The sequence below is a fragment of the Erinaceus europaeus genome, chromosome 1, assembly GCF_950295315.1.
Source record: "Erinaceus europaeus chromosome 1, mEriEur2.1, whole genome shotgun sequence".
Taxonomy (NCBI): domain Eukaryota; kingdom Metazoa; phylum Chordata; class Mammalia; order Eulipotyphla; family Erinaceidae; genus Erinaceus; species Erinaceus europaeus.
In genome coordinates, this window is record NC_080162.1 from 42,878,942 (window position 1) to 42,893,253 (window position 14,312).

A 14,312-nucleotide genomic window follows, 5' to 3' on the forward strand; every position below is an offset into this window, starting at 1 on the left:
GTATGATTCCGGACTGTTTCTGTGTCTCTCAGTCCTCTCATCTGCAAAAATGAAGACAATAATAATGGCAGTACTAAACTTCTGAAATCACTGTAAAAGCTTAAGTGAATTGAAACAACTATAATCTTTAAAATAGTCTGGAGTATAGCAAACACATGAGGAAAGTTTACTTTTCTATGTTGGATTTCAAGTTGATTCTCATAGAGGCAGTCATCAAGTCACTGAAGTCAACTATATTCTGTCTGCTCAGCTTAGCTTTGGCGCATTATAAGTCAGGCTTTAAAACATCCCTCTATCCCCTGTACTTTTTTAATCTTAACTTGTCTTCCAAAGCCACTACAGAAGAAAATCAGTAAAAACAGCCCTTTTAAATTAATCCATAAAATTGTCTTTTTCTTTCTCTTAGAAAGAAATATATTTCTTTTTTTGTCAATAAGGGCAAGAAATAAGAAATTATGACCTCAAACAAGCATCAAGTAGTACAACTCAGTTGGATTAGGGATATCTCTCAAAGACCTGGCAATCTAATTCACCTTAGATATATTGGAAAATATAAATATCTCATTTTTCTTACCACATTATGTTTCTAGGTTAAGTCATCAATTTCAGGTTCTATTTAAAGTCTGAAGTCTTTAGAGTAAGCTTTCAGTGGTGTCAAGACCATGTCCAATCTGATTCCCTGGTATGACACTGAAGGCAACAAATTTACTTCAAATTTGGATTGGGAGATAATGTGTATGTTCTAACAAAAATAAGATTGCTTAAATTAACATCTTGATTTTTTACTTTTATTTTCTCAGTGTCTGTTTAATTTTAATTCCAAAATATCCATGAAAATATTTCCAACATAGCAAAATGACAATCAGTGAGATATCATACCCAATAAATAAATAATAATAATCAACTTCAGTTAAATGCAACATCATGAAATAGTTTCAAAGCCATTGAGCTAAAAGAAGTCAGACACAAAAAGTCATCATATTATATAATTCTATATATGTGAAGTTATAGAAAAGGCAAAAATATAATGCTAAAAGTTGTTGATTTAAAAAGAAGTTCTTGATTTCTAGGGTGTAAGAGCAGAGGTGGAAGTTCTATGCAGAAGGGTACCATGGAACTTTGAAGTATAATGGTGAGGTCTTGTATCTTGCTTACGGAGGTAGTCAGTCATGTGACTAGACAGTTGTCAAAGTGCATTAACTTCCGCTACTAACATTGATATATATTACTAACATTGATGTGTATTATATTGTATATTATAAAATTTTACTGCCAAATTAAAATCCAGGCTTGCTAATTTACCTCAATCATTTAAGTATTTAAAACAGATAAAACTTTAAAACATTAGTAAAGTACAATGAAGTCTTCAAAAATTAACACTGTTAGAACAACTCACATAAGCAGACACAGGAACTTAACAAAGGATATTTGCTATCAAGGATTGTTTTTCCATTTTACAGGAATGTATTTTGTTCACCCAATTCTATTGCTTTGTCTGAATTCATGGAAAAAGGACAATAGGTAGTGTTTTGTGAAGAGATAAGTAATTTAAATTATCTTGTCATACTCTTCAATGACTTTTAAAAATTATCTATTTATTATTGGTAGAGACAGAGAGAAATTGAGAGGGGAGGGGGCCTGGAAAGGGAAAGAGATGGAGAGACACCTGCAGCCCTGCTTCATCACTCTTGAAGCTTCCCCCTATAGGTGGGGACCAGGGGTTTGAACCCAGGTCCTGATGCACTGAAATGTGTGCTTTTAACCAGGTGCTCCACCACCTAGCTTCTTATTAAATGACTCTTTAGATATCCCAGGAAATGGAAGACTTCAGAGGACAGTCACCTGCACCTTTTAACCCTTTCTCACAAGTTATGTATGAGTATGTTGCCTCTCATGGCATCAGACATCTTTCAGGTGGACCCAAGACTCTCAGCTCAGTGTACCATCCCTCCCATTGAATGCAGGGGTCTCTTACAAGTTTTTCTCACATATAGACTTCAGTATAAAGTCAAAGAAAAAAAACTCTAAAGACCCAGAGATCTTGCAGGATAACAAGAGGCAGCATTTGAAAGCCCATTTGCCCACCCTTCATGCCAGAACAAAGCAATCATCCTAGAAAGAACAAGCTATTCCATTAATAGTGTGTTCTCAGCAAAGATAACACACCCTCACTTAATTTAATAATCTCTTTTCCCACCTGTAAGGGATATTCTGCCAGGCACTGCTCACCTCTTGCACCCAAAAACAAAGAAAGTAGGAGCTATGCCTAGAGATTCTGTAAAGGAAATGCTGGGGGAAAAGTTTCCTAGAGCATTCTTTGTAAAATATTTGTACATCATCCCTGGGGAAACACTTTAGAACCTCATAAAGGGTGAGGAAGGACTTTTGTTCTGAGGATGCTGTCAAGGGGCAGAGTAAATACATGATGAATTGTTAGGTGCAGCACAAAAATACTATGATGTCAGTAGGCAATTAGAATTTGGAAAAATCCATAGTATATGAAGTCCCTTGTTCACCCAGAAAGTCTGTATGTGACATATAATTTTATATGACAAGTATTAGCATACATCCAAGCTCTGTCAGAGCCTAAATGATACCGCTATGATTCAGTTGCCATTTCTCCTTCAATAACTAAAACGTGATTTAAACACATGTCTGCTCTTAGGAAGACCCTGAGTCACCTTCTCACAAAAGAGCTGAGGTTAAGAAAGAGAGGCTGGAGGAGTCTGGGTGTGTGAACATCTGTAACACAGAAAGTGAGGTGAAATAGTGGGGGTAGCAACTTGTGGAAGAAGTGGCTTCCTGGTACAAATGAGGTTGAAGACTAGGAGCTGAGTGTTTAAGCAAGTGTTGCCAACAATGCCACATAGGGGATGAGAATGGAAACATTTGTTGATAGGGGTGCCTGAGTAAAGTGTAATGAGTCACCTGCTGGGAATGTTCAGCCTGCCTGTTGCTTGTCAGACATACTGAATAAACTGAGAGGAAGGAGGGGCCACGTGGGCGTGATTCGACATCATTTTAGTGTTAGCATATGACATAACTTGGGGAAAACCAGACTGTAATAATGCAAAAATGGTTTTGCAGAAACAGAGGGCTCTTAATATTTGGTTCTCTCTTTTGCTCTGAGACACTTGGTATCTGCACTGCTTGGGAACTGGTCTCTTGGGATGCATAGTGTTGGCTGAAGAATGGATGATTCATGCCACATTGTTGCTTAGGTCTTTTTCTCTTTTATCTATTCTCAGTGTAATTTAGCTTTAATTATTGGCCCTAAGACTTGAAAGTCAAGCCACTACCATGGTTTCTAGGAACTTGGTAAAACCACGTTTTTTTTTTTTAATGTCTTTATTGGGGAATTAATGTTTTACATTCAACATTAAATACAATATTTTGTATATGCATAATATTCCCCAGTTTCCCATATAACAACACAACCCCCACTAGGTCCTCTGTCATCCTTCATGGGCAAGCACGGTTTTTAACTACTCCAAATGCCAGATTTTTTGGTTTTTTCTTTAAATAGACACAAATGTCAAAATCATAGCCACTGGAAACGATGAAAAATGTGGGCCCAAAATCATTGGTCTGGAATAGATCAAATACATGTGTCCTTCTCGCACCCACTACCTGTCATGCTTTATTTAGCCGGCTTTCCACCTTGAATAAAAATTCTTGAGAGTACTTGCCTTTCTTTGTCATTACAATATTCTAATCTCAGAATTGTAGCACAAGTTCTAAGATGCACAAAAGACTTGAATAGAGTTAATTCAATAGTAAAGAGTGACTTATCAATTCATGCACACAAATATTATGCCTGTGCCTCTATTCTATAAAAGTAAAACATTAGTTTTATAACATTTGTCAGTGTAACTGAACATGGATGTTAATTCCAATATTGTTTATGTTGGAATTAGGAAAAAAACTATTTGGAAATTATCAGTATGTTTATTAATTACATGATGGCTTAGCTGTCTTTGGTTTAGCCATAATACAACTGACATCCTGTCTTATCATCAGCTGTTAAAAAGATACGATGGATTTCTATAAAGTTACTGGAAAGGAAAACTATGATTGTCTTTGTCCATTTGGACTACTATCATAAGAATATCAAAGTCCAGGTAACTTAGATAAGAACTACTTATTTCTCAAGTTCTGGAGTTGAGAATCTAAACATAAGGTGCATTAGTTCTCTGATAAGAACCTCCTTGGGAGGGAGTTGGGTGGTAGTGCAGCGGGTTAAGCAAACGTGGTGCAAAGCACAAGGACCTGCGTAGGGATGCTGGTTCAAGCCCCCAGCTCCCCACCTGCAAGGGAGTTGCTTCACAAGCGGTGAAACAGGTCTGCAGGTGTCTCTCTTTCTCTCCCCCTCTCTGTCTTCCCCTCCCTTTCTCCATTTCTCTCTGTCCTATCCAACTACAATAACATCAATAAGAACAATAACTACAACAATAAAACAACAAGGGCAACAAAAGGGAAAATAAATATTTTTTAAAAGTTAAAAAAGAACCTCCTTGGATAATAAGCAGTATATCTTTTCATAATATCTTTACTTGGTAAAGGGGTAAAGGGATGGGAAAACTTTCTGGAGTCTCTTTTATAAAGGCACTAGTCCTATTCACAATGGCTTCACCCTTATGGCCTAATCACCTCCCAGAGGCCCTACCTTCTAATGCCACCATTATGGGGATTAGTACTTCAATCTAGGAATTTGGAGGAAACACCAGAAGTTGGTCTACAACAGTGATGTATAACAGCAACCTTAAACTATAATATGATCCTTTTTTGTGTGTATATATATGTATATATATATATATATATATATATATATATATATTACAACTAACAAGGCCCCAAAATACTTCTTGTATGTAACTGTGTTAAGTGTGGACAGAGTTTATTTAGTAAGTCACCCTGAGTTGCAGAGGTTACTTTTGCAGCTCAAATGAGGGTGGAAGACAGAAACAGGGAAGAAGTTAGGAGAGATTAATCAGATTTGGCAGGAAACATGTGCTAATTCTGTATTACTATGAAATTTAAAGGGGAAAACAAGATCAGATATCTAAAGTGTCTTTCAATGACAATTTTGCTCATGTTGGAGCAAAGGTTGGCTTTGCATGGCTTTGCACTTAAGTTATCTATGTATGCTCCAGACCATTGTAGGCCTATGAATGGTAGGAGATTTGTGGGTACAGAGGAAAATGAAAATCACAAGTTCCAACATCAGTCTTGCCCCAGTGACTCACAATCATGGCTTTAATTAATGCAGAGTATGTTTTCTCTGGAAATGGGTTGATGTTTGTACATAAGGCATTTAAATCCAGCATTTTCAATGCTAAGTAATAGGCATATCAAGCTGATAATAGGTAATTCCCCCCACCCCAACAAAACCTTTTCTTTTCTTTTTATTCATCCTGGGATATATTGGCAAAAGCATTCTGCCTTCTTAGTAATGGATAGAAAGCATGAAATCTGATCATTCAGTGAAATTTTCAAATCTAACATAATCCTCCAAGTCAGAGTATCTTCCACATGATTCTTATTTCAAGCTGTTTAAAATAACAGCTGCATTTGCACAACATAGACAGTCATGGTTGTTTGAAATGTCATTTGACTCCTGTAGCATATCCGCAAAAATGGACAATTTAAAAAAACTTTGTGAGGCTTTCTTTAGTTTTCCCAAGGGTCTGCTGTAATCCTTTGATATTCAAATATAATTCTCTTTTGAAGAACTTCTGTGTTGTCCTCTACTTTTCTTTCTATTTTCCCTTCTTTTTTTGATGAACTGTTATAACTCCTCCAGATCCTCTCCTCACCCAATAATAACTGTGTATGTGAGTCGGTACAGTATGTGATTCTATACTCCTACACCTTTTACAAGATTTGCAACTTTCCTTTACAATCTTCCACCTTAACCCTTGTTTCAACAGATCATGGATATTTCACTTGTGAATAAGATCGTATTAATACTTTTTACTTTATTCTCTAACCTGAAGATCTAGGAGGAGTTAGATTGACAATGAATTTTCAGAAGGAAAGAACTCCATTTCTGCCACCACTGCTATTAAGGTTGCCACCATAACAGTCATGGTGATGGTTACTTGAGAGTTTGCTACATCTTTACCGTGCTGTTGTCTGACCGAGTCTTATGATCTGCCAAACTCTACTGGAGGCACTGAAGGTACAGCTAAAATCAAAATAGGCCAGGGCAGGATGAGGTGGCATAAATATAGTAAAATATAGATAAATATAGTAAAATATAGATCTTGCACACAGGGGGCTCCAAGTTCAATCTCCAGAATTTGGCAGAACAGTGCATAGTCTCTCTCTAAATAAGAAAGTATTGATTTTGCTGCCAGGGTGGTGACTTGGTGGGCAGAACATGGGGTTTGCATAAGGTCCTAGATTTGATTCCCTGCAACATATATGCTAAAGTTGTGCTCTGATCTCACTCTTTCTCAATATCTATCTGTCATTGACTCTAGATAAATGATACTAGATATATATGTTATAGATTATAGATAGACAGATTTTTAGAAGTAAAGTATAGGTTCAGCAAAATAGGCTACTTGGATGGTAAATTGCTTTGCCATGTATGCAACCCAGGTTCAAACATAGACCCCACCACATTAGAAGAAACTTCAGTATTGTATTATATCTTTCTATTTCTTTCCACTGAGACACAGAAAAGTGGAGTAATTTGCCTAGGTCACATATTTCTGAATTAAATTCTTCTGATCCACAAATCAGTGTCTTAAGGGTTACTCTAAGATGCCACTAGAAATAAATCCTCAGGCACATATCCAGATAAAATAACTCAAGACACACACACACACATACACTCTCTCTCCCTGTCTCTCTCTCTCTCTCTATATATATATATATAATATCTTGTGTGCATTAGGGAACACACACTCATACAATATACAAAATATCTTTTGTGCATTAAGTAAATCAAGATTTTCAACTCTCCTAAACACTTAGGAACTGTAATTGAATTTTTGCTTGATATATGTTTTTTCCTTACTTAAATTCTTATATACTTTTTCATGTAAATTAAAATGTCTTTAGTATGTCATCTGTTTATTTGTTTCTTTTTTAAATGTTTATTAGTGATTTAATAATAATTAACAAGATTATAAGATAACAGGGGTACAATTCCACACAGTTCCAAACATTAGAGTTCTGTGTCCCATCCCCTCTATTGGAAACTTCTTTATTTTTTATCTCTCTCTGGGAGTATGGACCAAAATTCTTTATTGGGTGAAGAAGAAGGTGGAAGGTCTGGCTTCTGTAATTGCTTCTCCACTGAACATATATGTTGGCAGGTTAATCCACACCCCCAGCCTGTTTCTATCTTTCTCTAGTGGGGTAGGGCTCTGGAGAGGTATGGTTCTATGACACATTGGTGAGGCCATCTGTCCAGGGAGGTCAGGATGGCATCATGGTAACATCTACCACTTGGTGGGTGAAAGGCTGTATGACAGATACAAAGTAAATTGTTCAATAAACTGACACACAAAGGTGGCAATAGGGCAAATGAAACTAGGGGTCTTTGTGTGGGAGGAAGCTGGGAAGTCTTTTATAGGTATGTCCAATGTGGCCCATGACTTTAGTAATTTTTGCCTGAGCCTCATAGTTGGCATGTGGGTGGACTAAAAGTATTGTCTGAGAAGTTGATGTTAGAGTTGAAAATAAGACTATAAAGCTGGATTAGGGCAAAGAGTAGCTCACAAATATAAGACGAATACCATTAGCTATTAACCCCATCAGTCTGACCTAGGGTCCATTTCTACTCATATTTTAGCACAAGAGCCTGTGTAACAGCTAGGAACATTCTAGGCTGCACTCACTTCAGGACCAGTCTTCCTTGAATGGCATAGTAAGCTGACTCGGTCTCCCTTTAAAGAATGGAGTTGTCCCTGCAATTGCTGCTCAAGGTCCTAGAGAGGCACACTGAGGGCTTATATTGGCATTCCTGATGGAAATGACCAGTGATGGTGGAGAAGGGGATCTATTAAAGGTCTAGGCCCATCACATCAGGGTGGGAATTCAAGGATTCCCTGACTAGGGCCCCAGATGATGGGGTGGCGTGAAACTGACCATGCATTGGGAGAATTAACATCATCAAAATGAATATTCTACCCAGAGCCATATATAAACTTAATACAATACACATCAAGGCCTCACTGATTTTCTTTAAGAGAATAGAAAAAAATTACAAATGTTTACCTGAAACAAAAAGACACACAAAATCACCAACATAGTCTGGAGAAAAATAAACAGAACTGGAGTATCATACTCCCAGATCTCAGACTATAATAGAAGGCCATTGTAATCAAAACTGCCTGGTATGGAACAAAAATAGACACACAGACCAGTGAAAGAGAGTTGAGAGCCCAGAAATAACCCACCACACCTATGTTAATCTAGTTTTAATCAAGGGTACCCAATATATTAAATGAAGAAAGGAGAGTCTCAGTGCCAGGTGGTGGCACACCTGGTTGAGCACAAATGTTACAATGTAGAAGGACCCAGATTCGAGCCCTCAGTCCCTACCTGCAGGGGGAACATTTCACAAGTGGTGAAGCTTTGCTGCAGGTGTCTCTCTATCTCTCTCCTTCTCTATCACCCCCTTATGTCTTGATTTCTGGCTGTCTCTATCGAATAAATAAAGATAACAAAACAAAACAAAAAAAAAACCTGCATGGCAAGAAAAAAAAATAGAGAAAAGAGTCTCTCTTCCATAAATGGTGTTGGGAAAATTGGGTTGAAACATGCAGAAGAATGAAAGTGAATCACTGTGTGTCACCAGAAACAAAAGTAAATTCCAAATGAATCAAGGACCTGAATGGTAGATAAGAAACTATCAAATACTTGATTTAGTGATTGATTTGTCATTGATTTTCAAAATTATAAGGTTTCTAGGGTATAGGTTCACACGTGCACATGTGTGCACAAATGACGGCATTTACCAACACAATTCTTTTCCTCTGATAACCACTATTATAGTTTTTGCAGAGACTAAGAGACAGTGTGTTTACTGTTTGCTATTGTTGTTGCTTTGTTTTTGCAAGCTCGCTACATTTTGTTATCAGTGTTCTACACATAAGTGAAACCATCTTGCAGTTATCTTTCACCCTTTGCTTTTTTCACTTATAATAGTCACCTCTAGTTCTGTGCATTTTGTACTGAACAATATTTCATCTTTTTAAATTGCAAAATTGTATTTCACTGAATATAAATCCCACAACTTCCTTAACTGTTTGTCTTTTAATAGACATATAGGTTGATCCCATGTTTTGCATAAGCACCTTTTAAAATTGTGTTCATGAGAAGATTGTTTTTTCAAAGGCATTTTTACTGGTTAAAGTGTTCTTACTTAGGACTTGCTCCTTTGGTTCTTAGCCAGAGGGGGTAGGAAGAAAGGAAAAAGACTGAAAGAAATCAGCTGATGCTCTTGGCATTTTGAAAAGCCTTTCCTTGTTTTGAATCTTAGCCTCTCCCTTTTTGTCAACTGTTTCCTTTTCTCCTGGCATAGACCATGTCCACAAGTCATTTATATTCACTCTGACACTTCCACTGCCTTACTTGCTGACTTGGCAACCTGACATATCCATCCATCACTTCCTTATTCCTGAACTCTCCCTCCCTCATTCCCTTTCTATGCATAATATTTATAATAACTATGAGTTTCTGGATCACAGAAAAAATAGTTAAGAGCTAGAAGATAGACAATGAGCAGGCAGAGTGACTAACTTGATGTTCAAGTTTTTGAGGAAATCCTAATACTTATATTCATCTTCTGATCCATTTGTTCTTTGTACCTTAATGCTTAATATGGTGATGATATTCTGCAAAAGAATCTGGGACTCTCCTTGTTTGTTTGTTCCTGACTCTACACATAGGGTGTTACTAGAGCTTAACAAAGACCATTGCTGGTAGATGTGTGCATCTTTACATGTAATACTCACAACATATCAGTGAGCAACACCAAAGTTTTTTTGGAGGTTCTAGCAGAGGAGCACTATTTGGGGAAGGTCGTGGAGGGTGGAGTGCAGATGGAAGTCTTTTTTCATAAGCATTATGCTATCGTCCCGCCCTGGGATTCACACTTCTGTACACATCAACTTACAATTTATCAGCTTCCTCATCAAGCTTGATAAGATCAATAGCCCTCTCTGATTCTCAGCTTTCTCACTCATGAACAGTGAAAAAAAGCTAACATTCATGGGAGGCGAGAGCGTTTCCACAGGGCTGAGTCACCACCAATTAACATTCATAACATTTACTGGCCACTTAACATATTAGGAACTGTTATATGTGCTTTAAGAATATTTACTCAAGTAATCTTCAATATAAAATTATGAGGTAGAATTCACCATTCACTTCACTTTTCCAGAAATCTGAGGCATAAAAAAAGTTAAGATGCCTAGACAATCTAGCTCAGATATTTTCAGATATGTTTTTTTATTTTAAATTTACTTTTTATTAAATAAAATTATGCTCAACCCTCTTATGCCCCCTCTACTGTTTTTCCAACCTCCATCCACTTACACCTTTTTCCATAAGAGTTTCATCTGCTTTCAGTGCCCACTGATTTGTTCTTGTTCATTGAGATCATTCACTAAGTTTAATTTTGTTTGTTATTTTCAAGGATAAACTTTTAATACAATTTTTTTACCTTAGGTTTACATTATCTATTAATTTATAATTTGTTACTTCTTTATTAAAGTAATGTTGGTTCACAACATTGTATGACACATGTTAGGGGTACAATATCCTACCTCTTCAAAAACATATATACTAACATATTATACTTACCACCAAAAATGCCAACATCTGTCCATCATGATCCACTGGACACTCCCCTCCCACCACATACACAGTTCACTCTATCCTTCCCTTTGGTGACACTTGCTTTAAAACCAGAGTCTAAGAGTTTGTTTTCATTTTACTTTGATCCCTTGCTTTATCTCTTTCCTTTCTACATGAGTAAGATTATTCAGTATTTGTCTTCCCCTGATATATACACCCCTCTTATTCTAGTCACATTATAGCAAATGCCAAGAGTTCCTATTTTCTTATAGTTAAGTAGTGTTCCATTTTGTGTGTACACACACACAAATGCACACAATGGAATACTACTCAATTATAAAGATCATGTACACACACATATGTACATATACTTCCTATCTTCTTCACTCATCCATTTTCTATCCCTATCTTGCATACATGGGTGGAACAGTTCAATACTTTTTTCCTTCTAATCCTCTCTTTGTTTAAGACACAAATGATTTTGCCCCACAACAACCCTACCCCCAGGAGATATTTGACAGTGTCTGGAAACATTTTTAGTTGTCACAACTGGGGGTTGCTAAAGGATGTTGCTAAACACCCTATGATGTACAAGATGAACCCCACAAAAAATATATTCCAGCCTCTAGTGCCAGTAGATCTCAGACTAAAGAATATTGCTCTAATTCTAGAGTCCAGGTGTATAACCTGCCTCACAGTTTAAATCATGACAGTTTGCTTTTCACAAGATTCCTGTAAACATATACTAAGATGTGGAGAAAGCCACTAGTCAGCACCTGATGCCTACTCACCAGCAACTGTGTGACCTCTCTAAACTTATACTGCTCTCCTCCGGGAAGGGCAGGGTCAGAAGATACCTCCATAAGAAACTTCTGCCTCACTCAGAGAGGGGAGAACAACAGATTCTTAGTCTGCAGATGATCTTTGTTTATAAAAACTTTTAGAGTCCATTACTAATCCTTGAATTTCCTCGGGTGGTTAATAACTGCTGTTTATGTTTGTGTTTACAGTCGATTTGGGCATAAGTGTCAAGCAGGATAATGGGACCACTTCTTCCCCCAAGACAATGGAGATAAGCACTATTGCGGATGCCAGTGGGAAGAATCTTGGGAAAGAGGCCAAACCCAAGGCACCAGCTGCTAAATCTCGTTTTTTCTTGACACTCTCTCAGTCTGTACCAGGACGTACCGGAGACCAAGCCACAGATTCATCCACTGCACCAGTGAAGCTTGATGTCAGCTCCAATAAAATGCTAGGGAACAAAGACCCAAGTGAAAGCATGGCACTTCCAGTAGCAGCTGCAACCAGACCTGACCCAAATAAAACCCCTGGGCAGACCCCAGCCCATGGAGAAAGCTTCGCTGCCAATCAGGGACCAGTGCCTTTCCCACCCGAGTCAGAGGGGAAAATCTCCTCAAACTCTAAGGACTCCAGCTTTTTGGACAAACTCTTCAAGCTGGATAAGGGACGAGAAGAGGCACCAAGTGTTACCCAACAGAAAACCAGGAGCATAGAGCTTACAGCCCAGGCTGGTGATATTCCTGGATGTTCCAAGCCATCCAATGATGATGCAGAGACGGTAAGTGCTGAGAAAGGGCAATCCATCTCATTCTTAATATCAGCTTAGGTTGCACACAATTAGGCATAGGATTCCACATACATTTGTTGTTCAACAGCCACTAAGAGGGTTCGACAAGGTATCCCCCACACACACACTTCTGACCCCTTCAGAATAAATAGCACATTGTAGCCTAGTGTCTCCTCAAGCTTCAGTGGGCAGAAACATCTGTTTGAGGAACAATAACAGCTGTGGCATCTGTTTTATGTAAAAGAAAAGAGGTGGAGAGTTACAGGCAGATGCATTCAACCTTCCACTTATCAAAGGTGCAGGAAGACAGTCTGCATTTATGATGAATGATGTCTGGAGGGAAAGACATTTAGCTGAATGAAAAGCCTTCCTAAAAGAGCAAAATGTCTTAAGGGTCTTGGTAGTTTGTTTCATATATAGTTTGTTTATAGGCCATCATTGAAACACATTTTTCTCTTAATAGATTGGATTGATCTTTATCTTTTTACACCAGAGTGAAGATTAAGAGTAAGAACTTTTTATAGTGCTAGGCAGACTCTTTCATGTACTAATTATTTTCCAACAAGCTGTAGCAGTATCTTTGAAAAATATAGATTTTTTTAAATGATACTTCATTCAGCATACTTGCTGAATCTGATTCTATCCTTCCTATGCAAAGTAAAGTATGTTCTTTTTGACCTTAGAAAGAGCTCTTTCTTTTAACCTTCAGAGTTTGTTTACAGGACCAAGAAATAACTACCTAAATGAAAAAGGAAATAAAAGTTGAGCTATTGTATTTAAGGCATTTATATCCTTAATGAATCTCTTAAGTAAGAGAACTTCTAAAAGGTGAGAATAAAGACAAGTGTCTCTAACTGGGGATAGTGAAAAAATATATACATGTAATAATTATAATAATTACATAGTCATGTATTGTGATTGTCAAATGATTTGCCTTAACAATAACTGACAGCACCTTTGTGTTAACAGTAACTGACAGCACCACAAAGATGCTAATTGTGACCCAGGGTGTCATTTCTTGAGAGCCTCCAATACACAAGACAGTGTTCAAAGCACTGAACCTTATTTTCCAAAGGGAAGATAGGTACTACATTAATCTGAGACTTCAATGCATCTGGGCAGGTGTGAAGAATTTATTGTAAATAATGGACACTGATGGAAAAGTCTGACTTATTAAAATGGGGGGGGGGAGATAACAAAACTCTTTTATCAGCATTCTGCTTATTTTAGTTAATTTTTTTAAAACATAACTAAAATCCTCTATCTTTTCTTACAACTCCATCCATTGTCCCACCTCCAACCTCTTCCTCTTGGGCAGCCCCAGATGTTTTGTCAGTGGACACAGGTTATGTTTCTCCCATCGTGCCATTTTTGTCTATTTTCTATCTTCATACACACATGAGAAGAAACATTCATATTTGTCTTTTTTCCTTCCAACTTGTTTGCTTCAAGGACTCCCCATGAGTTTCTTCTGTTTTGGTACCAATGGCAACATTTCTCACCTTTTTGCTTCTTTTTTTTTCAAAAATGTATTTATTTATTTACTTATTTGATTTTAATTTGTAAAAAGGAAACACTAACAAAAACCATAGGATAAGAGGGGTACAACTCCACACATTTCCCACCACCAGAACTCCATATCCCATCCCCTCCCCTGATAGCTTTCCTATTCTTTATCCCTCTGGGGATATGGACCCAGGGTCATTATATGTTGCAGAAGGTGGAAGGTCTGGCTTCTCTAATTGCTTCCCTGATGAACATGGGCATTGACAAGTTGATTCATACTCCCAGCCTGTCTCTCTCTTTCTCTAGTGGGGCAGGGATATGGGGAAGCAGAGCTCCAGGACACATTTGTAGGGTCATCTCTCCAGGAAAGTCCAGTTTGCATCATGGTAGCACCTGGAAC

The 14,312-nt window shown here is 37.6% G+C and overlaps 1 protein-coding gene across 1 annotated transcript in view; it reads left to right on the top strand.

Annotated features, from left to right (window-relative positions):
* BCAS1 (brain enriched myelin associated protein 1) overlaps positions 1-14,312 on the top strand; it is a 102,155-nt gene that overhangs the window by 13,844 nt on the left and 73,999 nt on the right. The window contains exon 4 of the mRNA XM_060185116.1: positions 11,829-12,397. Coding sequence (XP_060041099.1) covers positions 11,829-12,397 — 569 coding nt within the window. The remainder of the gene's footprint in view (positions 1-11,828; positions 12,398-14,312) is intronic.